Genomic DNA, 20,952 nt, shown 5'->3' on the forward strand with positions numbered 1-20,952 from the left:
CAGCCTCTGGCCGACGGTTCCTCCAACCCATCTCTGCACGAAACCTTAAAGCAGGCAGTCTTGCCGAACCAGCCCTTGGAGGCATCCCCTTCCAGCAGCCTGGGGAGCCTGAGCCAGGCTGAGAAGGACGACTGCAGCTCCTCGTCCAGCGTCCACTCAGCCGCCAGTGACGACAGGTTCCTCGGTCGCACCTTCCTGGGGGCGAGCAGCTTCCCTGAGGCACTGACCTGTGAGAGGTGAGGAGGGGGTGGGATGGAGGATGCAGACTGATAGGCTGTTATCATGCTCAGTGGAGGAAGTGGAGGCCCAGAGAGGTTAAGGACTCAGCCATGGACACACAGCGACCCAGTGTCAGAGCTGGAGCTGAATGTGTGCTGTTGGCCAGCATGGGGGTCAGGGAGCCAGGCCTGAGCCCTGGGGAGAGACAGAGGGGACCTCCTTTAATCACTGACCTGCCCCGTGCACTGCATAGCAGCGGCTAGCACTGGTTAAGTGTCTTCTGTATACAAAATATTAAGCACTTTGCAGGGATTAATTCTCTTTTGAGCACGAGGAGAAGGTCTGTCTTATTCACAGCTGTGCACGACCACCCAGTGGGAGCCTGGGACAGGCACAGTGATGAACAAGTATTAATCAGTCAGTGAATTAATTCCTCTTAACAGCCCTATGTTGTTAAGGTTGTGTAGTAGATGCTAATATTGCTCTCATTTTCAAAGAATAAAATGAGACACAGAGAGGCAGAGTGACTTGCCCAAGGTCACGCAGCAGGTGAGCGTTGGAGCCTGGTGTGACCCCACCACCTTATCTTGCAGCCCACGCTCTAAATCGCCAAACTGTCCAGCCCAGAGTAAGGCTTAGCACCCAGTAGGTGCTCAAAAAACTAGTCAGCGGGTTTGCACGTCAGTCCTCAGGCCTCTCTCAGATCTGAATTTCCGTGAGTCCAAGGAGCCCTGGGTGATTTGAACCAGGCATGGCCTGGCTCAGGGCTGTGGAAAGAGTGGGCTCAGAACCCTGAGCTTGGTGTTGACTCTGAAGGTGGCCCCGGGAAGGAGGGACTTCGTTTAATTGGAGCTTTCTTGGCTCCCCTGCCTGACTGGGAAGGGATGTTTCTTCCCATTCGGATGAAGAGGACTTGAACAGTTCAGGTGGGAATGTAGTCATTTAAAATGCATTTGCGGGCTTCCCTGGTGGCACAGGGGTTGAGAGTCCGCCTGCCGATGCAGGGGACACGGATTCGTGCCCTGGTCCAGGAAGATCCCACATGCTGCGGAGTGGCTGGGCCCGTGAGCCATGGCCGCTGAGCCTGCGCATCCGGAGCCTGTGCTCCGCAACGGGAGAGGCCACATCAGTGAGAGGCCTGCGTACTGCAAAAAAAAAAAAAAAAAAAATGCATTTGCCTATGTCGGAGAAAAGGTTAAAGACCTTTATCTTCACACTGTCCGTTATCTGCCCCTGTGACCACGTGACCACTACTTGATTTCTCTGACCCTTGATTTCCTGAGTCAGTTTCCTCATCTGTAAATGGCTGTGAGAATGTGTGCATGATAGCAGAAAGGAAGGATGACACGTGACACTAGACATGAAAATGCCGGGGGGCCTGGGCGGTAGTGCTCTTTTTCATCTCTCTCACCTTCCATCTCTTCCTGTGTTCTGTCTTTGATGTCTCCGGCAGCTGTTTCCTTCTGGCCACAAGTGGGTTTCAGATGGCTACTTCGATTGCTCCTTATGCACCTGGGGTGGCTGTGAGCAATCTCTGCATGCTGCAGAATTTAAAATCTGGAGTCAGGATGCACCGTGGCTTATCCTGCAGGGATGTACTGATAACTCGATAACCTTACCCCCCACATCAAATTCTCTGAAAGTCTCTTCTGTTTCTCTTTGGACTTTTCAGTGTGGACCTTGACTTGTGTATCTATAACCTTCACTTAAAAGACCTGCTGCATCTGGACACGGCGCTGAGGCAGGAGAAGCACATGGTAGGTGGAGCACTCAGGACCCGGGAGACAGGCTCTCCGTGTGCATGGAGTCCCGGAGACCTTTGGGAAACGGGTGTTGGTGACAGCGGAGCCGCCACAAGGTGAAGGCAGAGCAGGGTTAGGCGTCCGACCACAAAATGGAAAAGCAATTCGTGCCTGCAGACGGGGAGCAGGATTTACTTTACCCAGTGTCATTGGGGTTAAAAGCAGAAAGCTGGGTACCTACTCTCTGCGCACACCTCCTGATGGAGACCAAAGAGAACAGGATTTTTAGAGGAATGATAATAGTGATCATAAGATTTATGAGTGCTTACTATGTACTAGGTCCTGGCGGTGTTACACAGGTGGTTATTTTAAAGCTCACACAACCCGGCGAGGTGGGTGCCATCATTATGTCCACTTTATAGATGAGGAAACTGAGGCACAGAGTGGAGACTGGCCCTAAGTCATGAAGTTCTAAGTTGGGGCTGAGATGGGAAGTTGAGTACCTTCTTATGGATGTGCATTCTCCGAGTGAAGGAAGGAGAAATCAGAGCCATGGAGGAAACAAGATTGGTCTCTGCCAGATGCACATGGATCCATACTGGATCCAGGTTACAGAAAATCAGAGGGATGAGTCCCACTGTAGCTACAGAACCTCCATGGGTTAGTCAGGCAGCAAGGCCACTGGGGTTAAAAAAAAAAAAGAATTATTTCGGGCTTCCCTGGTGGCGCAGTGGTTAAGAATCCACCTGCCAATGCAGGAGACATGGGTTCGAGCCGTGGTCCAGGAAGATCCCACATGCTGCGGAGCAACTAAGCCCGTGCACCACAACTACTGAGCCTGCTCTCTAGAGCCCGTGAGCCACAACTACTGAGCCTGCGTGCCACAACTACTGAAGCCTGTGCACCTAGAGCCCATGCTCTGCAACAAGGGAAGCCACCGCAATGAGAAACCCGCGCACCGCAACGAAGAGTAGCCCCCGCTTGCCGCAACTAGAGAAAGCCCACGCACAGCAACGAAGAGCCAAATGCAGCCAAAGATAAATAATTAAAATTTAAAAAATTAAAAAAAAGAATTATTTCTCCCTGAGACACATCCCCTGAATTACTGAATGAGGGAGGAGACCTACAGAGAGAAGGGAGGAGAGAGAAGGCCTGTTGGGAAGAGAAAGGGAGGGGTAGATGGAGAGAGTGACAGAGAGACAGACAAAGATATGCCCACAGGTGCTTCATTGTAAACAGGAGAAATAAAAGAGTATTAAGTTGAGGATGCAACAGGAAGAAATTTTGCTCTGTGTGAGCAGAACAGGCCTCGTAAACAGGTGCCAGTATTTGAAACCATAAATCATCCTAGGATTCCAGAAATCGAGCCTGTTCCTACAGCCCCACAGACCCCCGTGCAGAGGCTCATGGACATGAGGCACGAGCCCACCTGCAGCTGCAGCCCGCTTTCACTTAGCCACACCTGGTCCTGCTGGGGGGCAGGTGGCCCTGGCGATTTTCTCAAAGGCTGTGCTCCCTGGAGGGTGATTGTTTCTGTGCTCACAGCCCCATCCAGCTGGTGAGTGACATGGTCCTGGCCCCTCGCCCCTGGAGCAGCCAGCAAATGCCCATAGCAAAGCAGCCTACTGTCACGAAGAGAGCATTCACTGTCACTCATCTGTGGGCAGCCTCCCTGCCCTTCTGGACATAATACTGGGGACAGCCCCTGCCTTTATGGAGCCCACTGTCCAGGGGAGAGATGCCAGTCAATAGACTGCACAAAATGCACAGAGGCAAAAAGTATGACAAAGCAAATGGTGGAGTACCATGAGGGCATGTAAGAGAGGACCTGAGGGCATGTAGGCTTCAGGGAGGTGGTCAGGCTTCCCTGGAGGGAGATACTTAAGCTGGAACCTGGGAAAGTTCCAGGAGCACCAGATTAGGAATTAGAAACTTGGGTTCTAGTCCACCCTTTGACACTTATGAGCTGTGTGACTTTTTGTAAGTCACTTCCCCTCTCTGGGCCACTTTAGGAAAGGTGTGAAAATAATATACTTCCAGCTTTTACTCCATGGAATTACTAGAAGTCAAGTCCCACTTTGAAAGTTCTCTGTAGGCAAAGTTCTGGGCTCTGTAGGGCTGTGTAATCTGTGTCATCACAGCATCATTTATGAAACACTGAAACTCTGCTAGGCTAAACACTTTAAATGTCTGATCTCATTGAAACCTCAGTGCTGTTCCACTCATGAGGAACCTGAGTCTCAGAGAGGTCTAGTCAGTTGCCCAAGATCACACAGCTGGTAAACTGCAGAGTCAGAACCCAAATGAGGTTTGTCTGAGTCCAAGGTCTGTGTATCCTCAGAGCCCAGAACAGTGCCCTGCACATAGTAGGTGCTCAACAGAAATGTGTCTGGTTGACACCGTTGCCACCCTGGGAGAGCTGCTTTCTAAGCATGGCCTTCCATTCATTGCAGGGCATGTCTTCATCGTGTGTAAGACCTAGAGAAACATGGGGAACAGGAGGGAACCATGTTACACAAAGACTTCAAATTTCATTTCTCTGGTAGAGATCCACTATCACAGGTCAGGATTCAGAAGTGACTCAGACCAGATATGACCACCATGCAGCCAAGAATCTTAGCGCTCTCTGGTGGCCCTTGAGGAGGAAGACACTGGTGCTGGGCTTGTCTAGGAAGTGGAGTTGTAACCTTTAAAAGCAGAATGGCAGAAAAGAAAATAGATCAGGGGATGTGGGAGGGGCGTGGCTAATGTCAGAGGAGCACTAGGACTAGCGGATTTCTCCTGGTGCTGGAACATTCTCTATCTTGATTGTGGCAATACATGGGGAAAAATTGCATAGAACCACATGCACACATATACACACAAATGAGTGCATGTAAAAATGGGTGAAAACTGAGTAAGGTCTATAGTTAACTGTATTGGACCTATGTCCATTTTCAGGTTTGATATTGTACCACAGTTATGTAAGATGTCACCCCTGGGGACAAAGTGCACAGAACTCTGTACTGTTTTTCATCTTCCTCTAAATTCATAATTGTTCCAAATTAAAAAGTTTTTACAATTCAAAGGAATGGGACAAGACCTGTAAACGTTACTGATTCAGTTTGGGGTCAAAAAGAAAATAGATTTGAGATTAACATCTTGAGAAAAGAATGTTACTGTACATAGTCTCAGACTTCAGTGGATGGAAAGTCAAGACAATTTTTGTCTTTTTAGAGCTTATTAGCATTGGCAAGCATAATGAAGGTTGATGAAGAGTTCTGGGTCTGTCCCTTATGGATGTCCCTTGTGACATGAGGCCAGTTGTCCAGATTTCTCAACTGAGAGTTCCTCATCTGTAAAATGGGGAATATTGTACCAACCTCCTGCTGTGATGATCATTTGAGATAATATAGAGATTAGCCTGGCACAGAAGAGTGTTTAACAAACCTTAAAACAAGGATCGTAAACTATGGCCCTTGGGCCAATCCGACCATACCTATTCTTTTACACATCACCTATGGCTGCCTTCATGCTGTAATAGCAAAGTTCAGTAGTTACAAAAAAGATAGTATGGCCTGAAAACCCCAAAACATTTACTTTTTGGACATTTGGAGAAAAACATTTGCTCACCCATGCATTTAAAAATGTCTTACCATGGGGGCAGTCCAAGATGACTGCATAGGAAGATCCTGTTCTCACCTCCTCCCATGGACACACTGAATCTATAGCTACATATGAAATAGATCCCTCTGAAAAAGACCTAAAAACCGGTGAACAGCTCCTTCGTGACTAACACTCTTGGCATACCCTCAACAAGTGGGACGCATCAAGAATAAATTAGGCTGCTGCGGAGCAACTAAGCCCATGCACCACAACTTCTAAGCCTGCGCTCTAGAGCCCATGAGCCACAACTACTGAAGCCCACACGCCTAGAGCCCGTGCCCCGCAACAAGAGAAGCCACCGCAATGAGAAGCCCACTTACCGCAACGAAGAGTAGCTCCTGCTCACTGCAACTAGAGAAAGCCCGCGTGCAGCAACGAAGACCCAACACAGCCAAAAATAAATAAATTAATTAATTAATTTAAAAAAAGAAAAGAATGAAAAAGAATAAATTAGGCTGCTTAGACAATCACAAAGGTTTGAGAGACAACAATGAGCTAGGGCAAGGTTGAAAGATAAAGTTCATCTTTTACAAGGCCACTTCTTCAAGACTGGGAGAGGTAGCTGTTTTGCCTAATACACAGAAACAAACACAGTCAATCAAAATGAGGAAACAGAGCAATATGTTCAAACAAAAGAACAAGATAAAACATCAGGAAAAAAGCCTTAATGAAAAGGAGATAAGTAATTTACCTGATTAAAGAGTTCAAATAATGGTGATAAAATGCTCATCAAACTCAGGAGAAGAATGGATGAACAGAGTGAGAACTTCAACAAAGAGATAGAAAATATAAGTAGCAAACAGAAGTCACAGAGCCAAAGTATACAATAACTGAAATGAAAAATACACGAGGGGGTTCAACAGTAGACTAGGTGAAGCAGAAGAAAAAAGCAGTGATCTAGAAGACAGGGCACCCAAACAGAACAGCAAAAGGAAAACAGAATTTTAAAAAGTGAAGATAGCTTAAGGGACCTATGGGACAATATCACATGAAATAACGTTCGCAGTACCAGGGGTCCCAGAGGAGAAGAGAGAGAGGGGCAGGAAACATATTTAAAGAAATAATGGGAAACCATAAACAAGACCAAAAGACAACCCTCAGAATGGGAGAAAATATTTGCAAATGAAGCAACTGACAAAGGATTAATCTCCAAAATTTATAAGCAGCTCAATAACAAAAAAACAAACAACCCAATCCAAAAATGGGCAGAAGACCTAAATAGACATTTCTCTGAAGAAGATATACAGATTGCCAACAAACACATGAAAGAATGCTCAACATCATTAATCATTAGAGAAATGCAAATCAAAACTACAATGAGGGCTTCCCTGGTGGCGCAGTGGTTGAGAATCTGCCTGCCAATGCAGGGGACACGGGTTCGAGCCCTGGTCTGGGAGGATCCGGCCCCGCGCACTGCAATGAAGAGTGGCCCCCACTTGCCACAACTAGAGAAAGCCCTCGCATAGAAATGAAGACCCAACGCAGCCATAAATAAATAAATAAATAAATAAATAAAATTTAAAAAATGAGATATCATCTCACACCGGTCAGAATGGCCATCATCAAAAAATCTAGAAACAATAAATGCTGGAGAGGGTGTGGAGAAAAGGGAACACACTTGCACTGCTGGTGGGAATGTGAATTGTTGCAGCTACTATGGAGAACAGTATGGAGGTTCCTTAAAAAACTACAAATAGAACTACCATGTGACCCAGCAGTCCCACTACTGGGCATATACCCTGAGAAAACCATAATTCAAAAAGAGTCATGTACCAAAATGTTCATTGCAGCTCTATTTACAATAGCCCAGAGATGGAAACAACCTAAGTGTCCATCATCGGATGAATGGATAAAGAAGATGTGGCACATATATACAATGGAATATTACTCAGCCATAAAAAGAAACGAAATTGAGTTATTTGTAGTGAGGTGGATGGACCTAGAGTCTGTCATACAGAGTGAAGTAAGTCAGAAAGAGAAAGACAAATACCATATGCTAACACATATATACGGAATTTAAGAAAAAAAATGTCATGAAGAACCTAGGGGTAAGACGGGAATAAAGACACATACCTACTAGAGAATGGGCTTGAGGATATGGGGAGGGGGAAGGGTAAGCTGTGACAAAGTGAGAGAGTGGCATGGACATATATACACTACCAAACATAAAGTAGATGGCTGGTGGGAAGCAGCAGCTTAGCACAGGGAGATCAGCTCGGTGCTTTGTGACCACCTGGATGCGTGGGATAGGGAGAGTGGGAGGGAGGGAGACGCAAGAGGGAGGAGGTATGGGAACATATATATGTATAACTGATTCACTCTGTTATAAAGCAGAGACTAACACACCATTGTAAAGCAATTATACTCCAATGAAGATGTTAAAAAAATAATAATAGAAAAAGAAATAAGTAAACAATCTGATTAGAAAATAGGCAAAAGACATGAACAAATTATTTCACCAAAAAGAATATACGGCTGGCAAGGAAACACACACAAAAGCACATGAAAAGATGTTCAACATCATTAAGCCATTAGGGAAATGCAAATTAAAACCACATGAGATATGACTACACACCCATCAGAATGACAGAAATAAAAAATAACAATGCCACCAAATGCTTGTGGGGTTGTAATGAAACTGGATCACTCATACATTGCTGGTGGGAATATAAAATGCCACTCTGGAAAACAGGCGATTTCTCATAAAACGAAATATACAATTACCAGAAGACCCAGCTGTTGCAGTCTTGGACATTCATCTCAGAAGCATATACGTTCAGTCAAAAACCTGTATGTGAATGCCCATAGTAGCTTTATTTGTAATGGCCCCAAACTGGAAATACTCAGATGTCCAGCAATAGGTGAATGATTAAACAAATTGTGGACACAGCACCCTTGGACATGCCAGGGTGTCCCTGCCTATGGAGGACCCTTCTTGGTTTAGAGGACACGTCCATCCATTGAGACAGGGGGCTGGAGTAGATGACTTCACACATCCCGTTTCCGTACAACCATCCCTCTGATTCTTTCCACAAAGAAGCAACCCCCCCTTCGCCTCGTCTGTTTTCTTGACTCATGGAAATGGGGAAAGTGGGGGCTTACCACAGAGGGGGCTCCTCATAAATATGTGCAGAAGAAAGGAAGCATTTTTCTTTAGAAGCTTCATGAAAATGCAGTCCATTACAGGCCATTGTCATGACTTTTAATCTGAGGTCTTTTCCTAGAGCAAAAAGTGTATGGGCAGCTGGGGGAGAGAGAAAGAAGGAGGTAGGAGAAAAAGGAGGGAAGGGAAATACCGTTGTTGAAACCTTTCTCTTTGTTATGTTTCCCTTTTTGGCAACAGATGTTTATTCAGATTTTTAAAATGTGTCTCCTTGACCTTCTTCCTAAAAAGAAGACTGATGATGAATTATACCAGAAGATTCTCTCAAAACAAGAAAATGTAAGTTTTCAACCTATATTTCAAAATAACTTAAAAATAGTTTATTATGATATATAAAACATAATATTATAGTAAAGTACTTTTTATGTATAAAAATAGTTTATTACAATATATACTTTTCAACACAATATGGTATATAATGGTATACTTCTATATGGTATATAAAAGTATAGCTATAAACATAAAACTAACTGTGTATTATTAAAATGTGGAAAAATATTAGAAGTAGAAAAAAAGAGAATGTTGGTCATACCCACTACTGAAAGAGAACCACTGCTGATTCTATTTTCTGTACAAGTGTGGGGTATTTTAAGATATATAATTTGCTTATTGGTTATAACTCTTCCTACTACTTCGCATTCTTCTCATTTCAGTCTTTTATACAAGCTTTATATTGTTTTATGTGCAGCAAAATGAGTCAGGGCTCGGGGTCACAGTGGTGGAGATTGATTTCCTGGTCCTGTCTTTCACAAACTCTCAGAATTCTAGGTTGTTCCTTTGTGCCATGGGACAATAGTTCCCATCCTGTGGGATTACAGAAAGAAGAAAATGTGTATGAAGCACCTAGCAAAGTAACAACCAGACCCTGATGATACGATCACTGCCATCATGCCCATTCCCACCAACGCCACCACCATCACCTTCATCATCATCATCAGTATCATTGCCGTCATTATTGTTTGATTACCAACACAACCACCACCACCACTATCATCATCACCATCATCACCACGTCTTTAGTATTGTCATCATTGTCATATTCATTCTTATTATGACCATCACCACTGTTATCATGATCCTCATCATCATCCTCATCATCCTCTTTACCACCACCAGCACCAACATTTCATCATCGCCACCATCACTGTTGCCATAGTTCTTACTCCTCCCATTGCCACCATCATCCCTCATCTGCATCGTTATTCTCATCTTCGTTACCATGACCATCACGGCCTCCACCATCATCCTCATCATCCTCACTTCTGCCATCACGACTTTCGTCTTCATTATCATATCATTGTCATAATCCTCATTCCTTCCATCACCACCATTATCTTCATCATAGTCATCATTATCAGCCTTATCACTGCAACCATGAGATCTGGGGGATTGGGAGGAGGGAGTGTTTCTTCCTCACTCTTCTGGATTCCAAGGGGGAGGATTCATCACTACATCCCAGGGAGAAGGCAGTACATCTTCATTTTTGTTAACATCATTGTCATCCTCAGTCCCACCACTACTGTGATCCTCATCCTCAGGCACAGAGTGCTTTACACACATTATTTAATCTTCACAACAGCCCTGTGAGTGACCATCATTCTTTTTGTTTATAGCTGAGGAAGTTGAGGCTCAGTGAGTTTAAATGACTCTCCAATGACAAAAAGAATGATAATGTTGGTGATACTTGTAATTGTACTAGTAGTGAATGTCATATGGAAAGAATAAGAGCTTTGGTATCTGCAGGCCTGGGATCAAATCCCACCTCTACCACTTCCAGAGCATCTTAATTATGTCAGTGGCTACTGTTGAGTGGATGTAGTCTGGCCAAGGGCTTTGAATGCATACTTTCCTATAATATTGACAACAGCCTCAGAACTTGTAGATGAAGATGAGAAGTGCCCAGAAATGGCAGCTGCTTTGGAGAGAAGCAGCATAGCACATGCAGTTAGAAGAGTGAGGCTCTGAAGTCAGTGAGCCTAAGGGGCCTAGCCTAGCACACCACTTCCTCCTGGGAGACTTTGGACGAAATATCTCAGCTTCCCATAGATAAGATTCCTCATCTGGAAAAGAACCCTCATTTCTCTCTTGTAGAGATGCTGTGAGAATTAGAAGTCACATATGGCTTCCGCTTGGATAATCAACAGCCGTTTTCCTAATGATTTGGACCCACACCAGTGTTGATTACATGTCAGTGAACATAGGTCTAGAGAAAACAGAACAGCCCAGAAAACAGAACAGAACAGAAAACAAACCCTCCACACTCCAGGTTGGGGTTTGAAGGACTCCATACATAGGGTTCCCCTTTTCCTTCTAAGTTCTGAGTTAATTAAGAGAAAGCGTTGGGGAGACAGAGAAATGTCAGCTTCATCACTGAAAGGGGCCAGCTTGGAAGACATAGCTTAGGTGCACAGTGATCATGGCTGGCTTCCTAACAGTGAATCCCAGGATTAGCTAAATTGCTTACCTAAATTGCTTACTGGCAAAGCTGGGCCACCTCAGGCCTCCCCACACAGAAGAGGGACCTCTGCTGTCCAGCTCACTCTGGGCTGAGGCCACACCAGAGCAGTGGTCTCCCCTGAATGGTCCATCCCAAAGAGGAAGAGGTTGGGCAAGCTAGGGGCTGTGCTCACTTCCTGCTTTTGAACTGCCGGTCAAATACATATCACTTCCTCCCTGGGGTGTACTAAGTAATCCTTCCCCATGGAAACCAGAGGAGTGGGGAGGAGACATTCCATCCCACACCCCAGATGTCATGACATGTTCCTGGTTCATAAAGATAGGAAGATACTATTTCATTGTTTTTAAAATATGGCCTATTTTGGGGGGATGAGGGAAAGACTATAGAAGAAAATACGTAATCCATTATTCCCGAGGCTCTGTGATGATTTTTATCATCAGTCCTTCAGTAGGACAAGACCCAAAGCATTTAATTATGGTTAAGAAATATTTTATGATAATGGGGTGAAAATAAAAGCATTTCTTCTCTAGAATTTAAGATACATTAGGTTTTTTCTGTATTTGCCTTTTTCTTTTTTTCTCCAGGATTTGGAGGAATTAGAAAAGAGACTTCAGGTCAGACTGTCAAACACGGACATGTTGGGTGCTGGTGACTCTGAATACATCACCCTGGCAGATGTAGAAAAGAAAGAGAGAGAATATTCTGAGCAGCTAATAGCTAATGTATGTGATGGATTTTCTTTCCCGTATAAAAAGCGTGGTTTCTGGGACAGTTCATTTGGCGAGATTAAAGAGATGGTACCTAGAAGCATGTTTAATACTAGAATTCCCTGTTGTGTTCCGCCCTGGAGCCAGGGATCCAGTTTCTGAAGGTAGCGATTGAGAAGGTATAATTAAGGGGCCAAGATTTACTGAGGGAGTCCTTTTTTCCTCTTAGTGAATTCTCCTTGTTTAAATTTTACATTGATCTTTTTATCATTCAAAGCAAAGATCACTCTAACCCTATGTGTCTTTACCGCCCTGTGGCTTAGAGCAGACGCCAGCTGCTAACTTCTCAAACTCCAGGCATCACTCATAAAAGCATGTTTTAAATTCTAGAGAGGATGGCTTCCCTCAAACTCTCTTTTTTGCTTTGAGGTTCTACTACCTGCTGTTCATATATTACGAATTAAACAAATATTTTCTTGGCACCCAGGTGTTATGTTGGACTCTGGGAATTCAAAAGGAACTTAGACCTGGCCCTGTCAGGGAGATGCTCAGGCCTGTCTGGTCGGGGGGACTGACAGGTGAACGGATGAGGACTTTGTGGGTTACAAGTGCCACGATAGATAGAAGTATGGGAAGACTGAGGTACAGTGGGGAGAACGATTCATTTTACCCCAGGGTTATGAAGGTGTTTGTAGAAGAAAGGGTCATCAAGAAGCTTTTGGGGAGAAGTGTGGATGGATGCTGTCCAGTGGGTGGGCAGAGAAGGGAGCCAGGGCTAGGAAGCAGGCTGAGCAAGATAAAGCCAGAGGTCTTCCCTGAGGGTTTTCGTCTCATGCCAAGGAGATGGGAGTCACTGAAGCAGCAGAGGGTGGCTTGGCCCTGTTTTAGAAGGACTGCCCAGGCTGCTGTGTGGAGGGTTGTTAGGGGCTTTGGGGCTAATCCAGTAGGAATTTCATGAAGGCAATTGCACTAGGGATGGAGAGGTAAGAAAAGGTGGGAGAGCTGATAGGGTGGTGTCTAAGGAGGTGGTGGTGGGAAGAGGAGGGTATAGAGGATCAGGTCTACGGAAATAAGGATCCCAGAATGAGAACAAGTTGGGAGGGAAGATGCTGAGTGTGGCTTGACATCCTGAGTTGGAGATGCCTGGGGATGGAGAGTCTCCGCTAAGCTCAGGTAGGATCACATGGAGAGCGAGGATATTCTCGGGATGAGATGGCTAAGGGAGGGTACTCAGCCCGGATTCTGGTGGTGATGGACTCCCCGAAGCAGTGGAATATCTTGTCCGTGTCTCCACAGTTCAGGCAGAGGATTGATCATTCTCACAAGATTCTCTGAAGTATTGGTGTCCTTCACTAACAGAGATGCTTCTGGTCCAGGGGTGTGTGTGGAAGGGGTAAAGAAAGGAGCCTCATGCCAAATCTTGGATCTTGCCAGCATTGAAGAAGCCGGAGTCAAGGAGAATCAAGACAAGAAGCAGAGTATGGACCTCGAAGAACCAGGAGAATGTCATGTCATGGATGCCAAGGGAATCACGAGTTTTTCAGAAGAGCGGAGTGGGCGTCCTCGTTCTCTGCGATGGGAAGAGGAGAGGCGAAGCTGCTTGGATGTAGAACTCTGTTTCCGGATGTGCAGGAATTCACGGATGATAGTCCACATTCTCTGATAGCAGTTGGAAAGGAAGTCATCTGATGGGGCGAGAGGGGGCAAGAGCAGGGTGTGAATGTGAGGGAGGAGGCAGCCAGGGAAGATTAAGTGTTTGCTGAGCTGCCACGAGGCCCTTGAGACAGGACACCAAACTTTCGAAGAGGTGCTGGTTCGTGCGGGTGTGGGTTTTCTCCTGGCCATGCCCAGCCCCTGAGAGATGGCTGGCTGGATTAACTCAGAGTTTCAGGTCGCCATCTCTCTCCACCTTTAGCCATAGCAAGAAGGTCATCATGGGCTTCTGGAGCCACTGAGCCCTGACCCCTACCATACCCTGCCCAGCAAGCAACATCCATCTCAGCATCTGAGAGGTGGAGCCAAGATGGAGAAAATCACAGCTGTGGGAGTTGAAGGGACCTGAATCAAATATGCCTCTGCTTCTTGTTGCCTCTGTGACCCTTGACGAGTGACCTAACTTTCTGAGCCTGTTCCTTGTCCCTCCGATACATATTTTATCTAGAAATAAAATGCGTGAAGCACGGAGCCTGGCTTATAACCTGCATGCCGTAAAGAAAAGTTGCTATGACTATGGGCATCGTTGTTCTTAGAGTCTGGAAGACTGCAGTGACAAAAATTTAGCCCCCAACCTTCTAAACCACTTGGCGATTCCCTACTCTGCTCCTGATAAGATGGTGGAGAAAGGAAAAAGGTTTGAAGGCAAAATGTTTTTATGGTCGTCGTCATCTCTGTCATATTGTTCTTTTATACTTTTAGGACAATAATCAATATTTAAATGGCCATTCATGCTTTTATTTCCAAGATACGTTTAATCCCCTTTAAAGATCTGGAAGCTTCCAGGAGCGCATTGTCGAATTTCATGCACCCGCCCCACTCCCTACCCCACTGCCGGGCAGTCTTTCAGCTGTTTGAGCTGGGGGATCTCATGGTGCTTGCCTTCCTTATCAGCAGCCCGTTGGTGTTTGCTGAAGAGCCACATCGAAACTGACTGGCACCTACAAAGAGGAACCTCTGGAGAATGTGACTGTTGCCAAGATAACTTTCTCCAACTTGTAGAATTGTTTATAATCTCAGTTTGTGATAAGGGGTGGATAGTAATGCCCAAGCCTGAGCCGGACAGCTTTAAAGCTTTCTGAAATAAGTTTTCTCCCCCCACCTCTTGCATCTCATTCTCATTTCACAGATGGAAGCTTTCTGGAAACAGATGGAAAACATCCAGCACTTTCTGGTGGACCAATTTAAGTGTTCCAGCTCCAAAGCCCGACAGCTCATGATGACTGTGACAGAAAGAATGATTGCAGCTGAAGGGCTATTGCGTGATTCTCAGGATTTGCAGGCTCTGGTAACGCTGGAGGGGGCAGGGAGGGAACGTGATATTCAAACTAGAGACGTGGAACCCGGAAGCTTGGAGCACCGTAGGGGTCATTAAGTTCAACACCTGCACATTGTAGAAAGGGATATAGAGGCCAGAGAAAAGCAGTGTATCCATCCATCCCTCCATCTATCCATCAGTCATTTATCTGTCCGTCCATCCATCTAACCATTCCTTTAGTGCAGAGACTGGCCCGTCCCACGTCACTACAGCATAGGGCGCTGGTGGTTCTCAATCCTGGCTGCACGTTGAAGTTATCTGAGGAGGTAAAAATAGTACTGATGCTTGGGTCCAAGATGGGTCCCCATCCCAGAGATTCTTAGTCTGGATTTTTTAAGGTTCCAGGTGACCACAGTGAGTAGTCATGGTTGATGCCCACTGGTGTGGACGGAGCTTCAGTTAGCTCTCCTGGATGGCCCCATGTATCACCTAGGGGGCTTAAAATAATGCCCATGTCCCGGGCCTCTTGCACAGAGATCCAATCTGATTGGTCTGAAGTGGAGGGCCTGGCACTGCTGCTTTTAAAACTCCCCAAACAATTCTGATGTGTAGCTGGGAATGCAAACCACTGGCGCAGAGGAATCCACAAATCCGAATCCGACTTTGAAGCTAAGCTTAGCCACTTGAAGCTGTGTGATCTCGAAGAGGTTACTTAACCCCTCTGAGCTTCAATTACGGTACTTAAAAAAGATGGTCCCAGGAGTTGCTGCAGGCAGGGCCCGGGGAAATGCTCGGTCACTGTCGGGTTTTGTTGTGGAGGTTTCCGTCTAGCCCTGCTGTGTGCAAAGGCCAGGCCACTATCCACCCATTTCCCCTTCCTCTGACCTTGAGAACGCATGAATTACATTTCAGACCTGTGCACCTGCCCAGGGCACTCCTGACTCAGAAACCTGCAGCAGCCGCCCTGCCCTCCGCTCAGAGACTCAGCTCCTCGGACGTGAGGAGAAGGCGCTGCTGAGTGGAGCGGTCCCCGCTGCTTCTGCACAAACTGCTCTGCTTCTCAAAGTGTGGTCCGCAGACCGGTAGCATCAGCGTCACCTGAGAGCTGGTTAGAAATGCAGAATCTCGTCCCCCCTCCCGAATCAGGATCTGCATTTTTAACAAACTCCCAGGTGCACACAGCTGTTTGAGAACTTTCTTTGCTTTTGCTTGTCACGTACACGTATAGTGTGCTTTCCCTCCTCGGCACTGCCGAAAGATAGACACACAGATATTTCATTCCCGAAGATCAGAGGAGCCAGCTAAGCGACTCACCAGGACTCCCATGTTGACTAATGATATCGCTCAGCCTGTGCCCCAGGCTTCCTGGTTTGCCGTCCAAGCCCCTTTGAATTGGATTTTGATTTGATAAGGCTGCCGATATGAATGCTTATCAAAAGAGAAAGATCTTTTTCCTTTTATTCTTTTTTTCTTTGTATTTAATTATTATTCCATCAGCAGGATATTGATGCAGACAAAAAAAAAAAAAAAACGTATCCTTAGCTGACTCTGGCCCGAGTGTTAGCCCGTCACTTCCACATAGGAAGAAGGGAAAGAATTTTCTCCAGGTTATCTGTAGGCCTTTCCTTCTGTCAGCATTTCATGAGCACCTGCTGTGTGCCACATCCTGTTACAGGAACAGTGTTGCGGACTGGAGCTAGAAACCTGAGCTCATCCCACAGTTACCTTTGATTAGCTGTATGACGTTGAACAGGTTACTAAACCTCTCTGTGACTCAGTTTCATCATCTGTAAAATGGGAATCTGAATAGCATCAGCTCTGAGAGTGTTAGAAAGTGGACAACGTGTAAGCCCTTTAGAACAGAGCCTGGCCCAGGGGAAGTGCTCAGTATGTGATACGGATTAGACTCTGGCAGGCCAAGTGTCAGCAAACAAAATAGACATAAACAAGTCATCGTAATGATGTGTGGAAAGAGCTACAATCTATGTTTGTACAGAGAGGGACAGGTTGGCTCTGCCTGTATGTCAGAGTATGTTGTTGATAAACTCCAGAAGAATTCAGATTCTGAGGCTGGAGACATCTGAGAACTCTGGCCTGGGCAGTCGGAATGTGTCACGTGGAGTTGCTGAATATCAGAACTGGAAGAGCCCTGGAAAGGGCCCCAGAGGTCATCAGAATCAGCTTCTAGGGATGCTTGAGAGAAAGAGGATGGTAGGAGGGACGTGGGGACCTGCTGTACATAATTATGACGACAGCTTGCATTCATGAGCACCTCCTATCTTCTGGTTGCTATTTTAAGTGCTTTACCTATTTTATTTAATGCTCACATCCAGTCTGTAAGTCAGGCGTAGGTGAGGACACTGTGCCCAAGGTCATGCAGGTCTGGAGCCAAGTTTGAGCCCGGGCACGTTTGAGGACTGGCTACAGCTCTCAGAGCCAGCAGTGGCCCCCTCGCCTCCCATGCAAGTCCCTTGACTCCTCCCACCTTCCATCTGATGCCCCTCTGCTCATGCTCGCCTCTCGACTCTCCTCCCGTCTTTCCTTGAATATAAATCCAGAGGCTGAGCTGTCACTCTCCAGCCGGGTGGCCTGACCGTGATGCCTTAGAGGTGGCTGCTCTGGGCTCTGGGCGCTGTCCCCCACGCCCTGAGCCTTGCTGGATCCCTTGCCGTCCACACCTGCACCGAGCGCTTATCGTCTTGCGCCCTCTAGCGGTCATGGGCCCGCTGACGGCCGTTGGGCTTATATAGTTGGCGGAGAGGAAGGTTCAGAGCCGCTGTCCCTGGGCTATTTGGGTGGCGTTCCAGAATAAACCTCAGTGCTCTTGCCCATAACTGGGGGATCATTGTCCTTGCCCTGTTCACACGTTGCTCAAACACAGACCAATGCAGTTCAGCAAACAGTGAGGCCCAGAGCTGGTTACCAGGTGTTGCAGGTACGGCCACTGTCTCAAGGGCTATCAGTCCAGCCTGGGACTGTCCCTATGCTTAGACAGAGGCACAGGAGCAGCAGAGACGGGGGGAGGGGGCCGTGGAGGTGGAGGGGGTCAGGGAAGGTGCCACACAGCGCGTAAGGACGAGCAGGACCTGGCCAGGCAGGGGAGTGAGAGGAGGCCGGGAGGGTGTTCCAGGTGGAGGCCCGTGTGTGCAAAGGCCGGGTGTGCTGGGCAGCCAGGAGCAAGGAGGTGTGTGGGACGAGGCTGGAGATTCAGCCAGGCCTGATCCTGAAGGGCTTCATGCACCGTGCCCAGGAGTTTAGACTCGATTTGAAGGCAGTGACTGCAGGGTTTGGGCCCCAGGATGGCAGAGCCACGTTTGCACCTCAGAAAGTCCCCCTGCCTGCCGTGCGGGGTGGGGCGGGGCGGAGCGGAGCGGGCAGGTGGGAGGCTGGCAGAGCAGGGACGGCCCTGGGCAGTAGCCCAGGGCGGAAGTGACCGGGGCCTGAGCTGGCCGTGGTTCTGGGCCAGCGGGAAGGAGACGGAGCGGAGGCGTGTGAAGGAGGCAAGGGTGCCAGCGTGGTGGGGAAGAAGGGCGGAGGCGAACTCAGGCCACCGTGCCGGGGGTCCTGGGGGCCCACCCCTAGGTGGGAAAGGTGTCCTTCTGAGGCGCTGGGCGTGCAGCTTTAACGTGGTGCACGTGCTCTCATTCTACAAGGTTCCTGGAGCGGCTGCTCTCTGAGACGCGAGGACAGGAGATGCAGACCTGCAGGGTCCGCCCCTGCCTCTGGTGGACATTTCCTCCATGGGGGAGGCGTCCTGCCCGAGAGCCGTGTCCTAAGTGAAGGACAGCATTGTAGGGCAGGCAGGCCTGTTCTAAAGTCTGACGGCTGGGGTCCCCCTCCAGGTCAGGCTTACCCGGCAAATCTCTTTAATCCCCAGCACTCAGGTTCCTGGAGGCTCGAAAGCCAAAAGTCCCACGACCTTTATTGTTTCTCCTAATGTTTCTCCTCCAGGGCTGTGGAGGCCCGAGGCCCCCTCGACTGGGGAGGGATGACAATGGGAAAGGGGGACTTCCCTCTTTGGTCGTGTGCATTTATTAAATTCCTCCCCAGAAGCATGGCCCACTCACCAAGTACCAAGCGCTTTCCTTGTGTTATGCGGCGTCAGCCTCACCACGTCCCCGTGCGGGACCATTTTGTCCCCATCTGAGGCGCAGACACAAGAAGCTCGTGAGAGCAGTTTGGTCTGTGCCCTGCTCATAGGGAGGTGGGGCCCCAGGACCAAGCCCGTGACTGTTTACAGACCGTCATGCCAAGTACTGACCCAGGGCGTTCCAGCCCCTTGTCGCCTGTGTTTCTCTTCTTAGGACATCCTGGAGAGGACAATGGGGCGGGCACACGTGGCCAAAACAATTGAGTTCCTGAAGCTGCAGATCCGGGAGGAGACCAGATGCCGCCTGGCCGCCATCGCCCACAGCCTGGAGCTGCTGACCGTCGAGGGGAAGCTGTCGGGGCGGCAGAGGGAGGAGTTGCTGACCCAGCAGCACAAGGCCTTCTGGGAGGAGGCGGAGCGCTTCGGCAGGGGTGAGCGAGTGGGCCAGGCCCAGGCGCCCGGCACCCCGTGTGTGCTGCAGGCTGTGTGGGCCAGGGCTGGTGGTGGCGCTTGCAGGCGTGGGGAGCAGCTCCCGTGAGGCTAGCACAGGCTGCCCTCCCAGGTCACCTCCTAGGGTCCGAGATTGCCTGTCCCACGTCGCCATCAGTGATTCAGGCTGCCAGAGAAGCACCCGGAACATGCAGAGGGCGAAGGAGGCGGGAACGCCCGGAAGCCCTGCATGTGGCACGGGGCCCGGCTCAGCTGCAGGTGGGTGGGCGTGGACAGGGGTCAGTCACGTGGGTCAGGAGAGTGAACCCAACGTGGCTGTTTCGCACACGTGCTACTGCTCCCGGGCCTGACCCTGGGAGATGGGCAGATCAGGGCCCAAGACATCAAGGGCATCTGGGACTTAGTCCAGGTCACACAGCTGGTGGGACCCACAAGAGGAAACCCAGGTGTTTCACCTGCAGGAGGTGAGCACATGGAAAACTTTCTGTTGGCTGGAACTTTGGACCATGTAGAATCTGAATGCATCTGGACTTGGGGGTCAGCACACACAGTGGTCTGGGCTTTATCAGTGGGAAGCGAGTGGCTGGGATGGGATGGTGAAGCAGCCCCCTAGGCGGGGCTCTGTTGAACTTGGACAAGATGGGGGAGACAAGGAGACAGTTGGGTGGAGGGAGGACTCCGGTCTCTCCTGGCCACCTGGCCACACTCTTTTCTTTGGTGCTAGAGGCTAAACAGATTCTCAGGTCAAACCTAAGGAAGTGTGCCTGCCTTAGGGCAAGTGTAGAAGGAGGTATGATGTGTGTGTGGCGGTGGGGATGGTGTGAGATGCCGAAACCAACACTTCCAAGGACTGCAGACCCCTCGTCGCCAGGCCCTCACTTGCTTCAACAGCTTCTTTGCTCAGCATCTCTCCCAAAACCCAAGTGGACAGAATCTGACCAACCTCTTCCTTGACTCTAATCCCAGGAGCCTTCTCTGGGGTCCCACGCTGCCTGTGCCCCGTCTTCCTCCCCCGCCCCCCACCGCCCCGGCCCTCATGCAGCATAATTTCTTCTCCTGGCATTCCTCGTCTTCCCTGGACCATGAGCATCTTGAGAGCTGGACCGGGTCCTGCTCACTGGTAGACCCCAGTTCCTGGCCCTGTACTTGGCACACTGCTGGGACCGAATGACGCAGGTGGGCTGAAGGGTGGTTTTAGGTCCCGCCCCTCTCTCCCCAAGTTCACCTTCCCCTGCCACAGGGGGCCTTGCCGTTGGGTTCACCCCCCTTCTCTTCTGCTGATCTAATAACTCACCCTGGCAGTTTTTGAATCTCGACTCCAGTCTGACGTGTCACTATCTTCCGGAAGACTCAGGCTCTCTGTACCCTGTGTCACCTGTCCCTGCCTCTGCCACCTACCCCTCCCTCACCCTGTTTTCTCCGGGAAAATACCCCTTTGTTTACTTCGTGGTCAGATTGGCCGGCCGCCCTGCACAGCAGTTACATGAAACCTCTTATGTTGCTCTGA

General features: G+C 48.5%; 1 protein-coding gene across 9 annotated transcripts in view; it reads left to right on the plus strand.

Annotated features, from left to right (window-relative positions):
* Positions 1–20,952, plus strand: part of EVC (EvC ciliary complex subunit 1) — an 81,332-nt gene that overhangs the window by 15,213 nt on the left and 45,167 nt on the right. For 7 of the 9 annotated variants that reach the window (XM_060104269.1, XM_060104276.1, XM_060104334.1 and 4 more), the window contains exons 4-9: positions 4–236; positions 1,892–1,976; positions 8,950–9,048; positions 11,812–11,949; positions 14,777–14,935; positions 19,210–19,426. In XM_060104269.1, coding sequence (XP_059960252.1) covers positions 4–236; positions 1,892–1,976; positions 8,950–9,048; positions 11,812–11,949; positions 14,777–14,935; positions 19,210–19,426 — 931 coding nt within the window. The remainder of the gene's footprint in view (positions 1–3; positions 237–1,891; positions 1,977–8,949; positions 9,049–11,811; positions 11,950–14,776; positions 14,936–19,209; positions 19,427–20,952) is intronic. The other 2 variants (XM_060104298.1, XM_060104292.1) reach the window with 2 other exon arrangements.

The sequence above is a fragment of the Mesoplodon densirostris genome, chromosome 1, assembly GCF_025265405.1.
Source record: "Mesoplodon densirostris isolate mMesDen1 chromosome 1, mMesDen1 primary haplotype, whole genome shotgun sequence".
NCBI classification, from domain to species: Eukaryota; Metazoa; Chordata; class Mammalia; order Artiodactyla; family Ziphiidae; genus Mesoplodon; species Mesoplodon densirostris.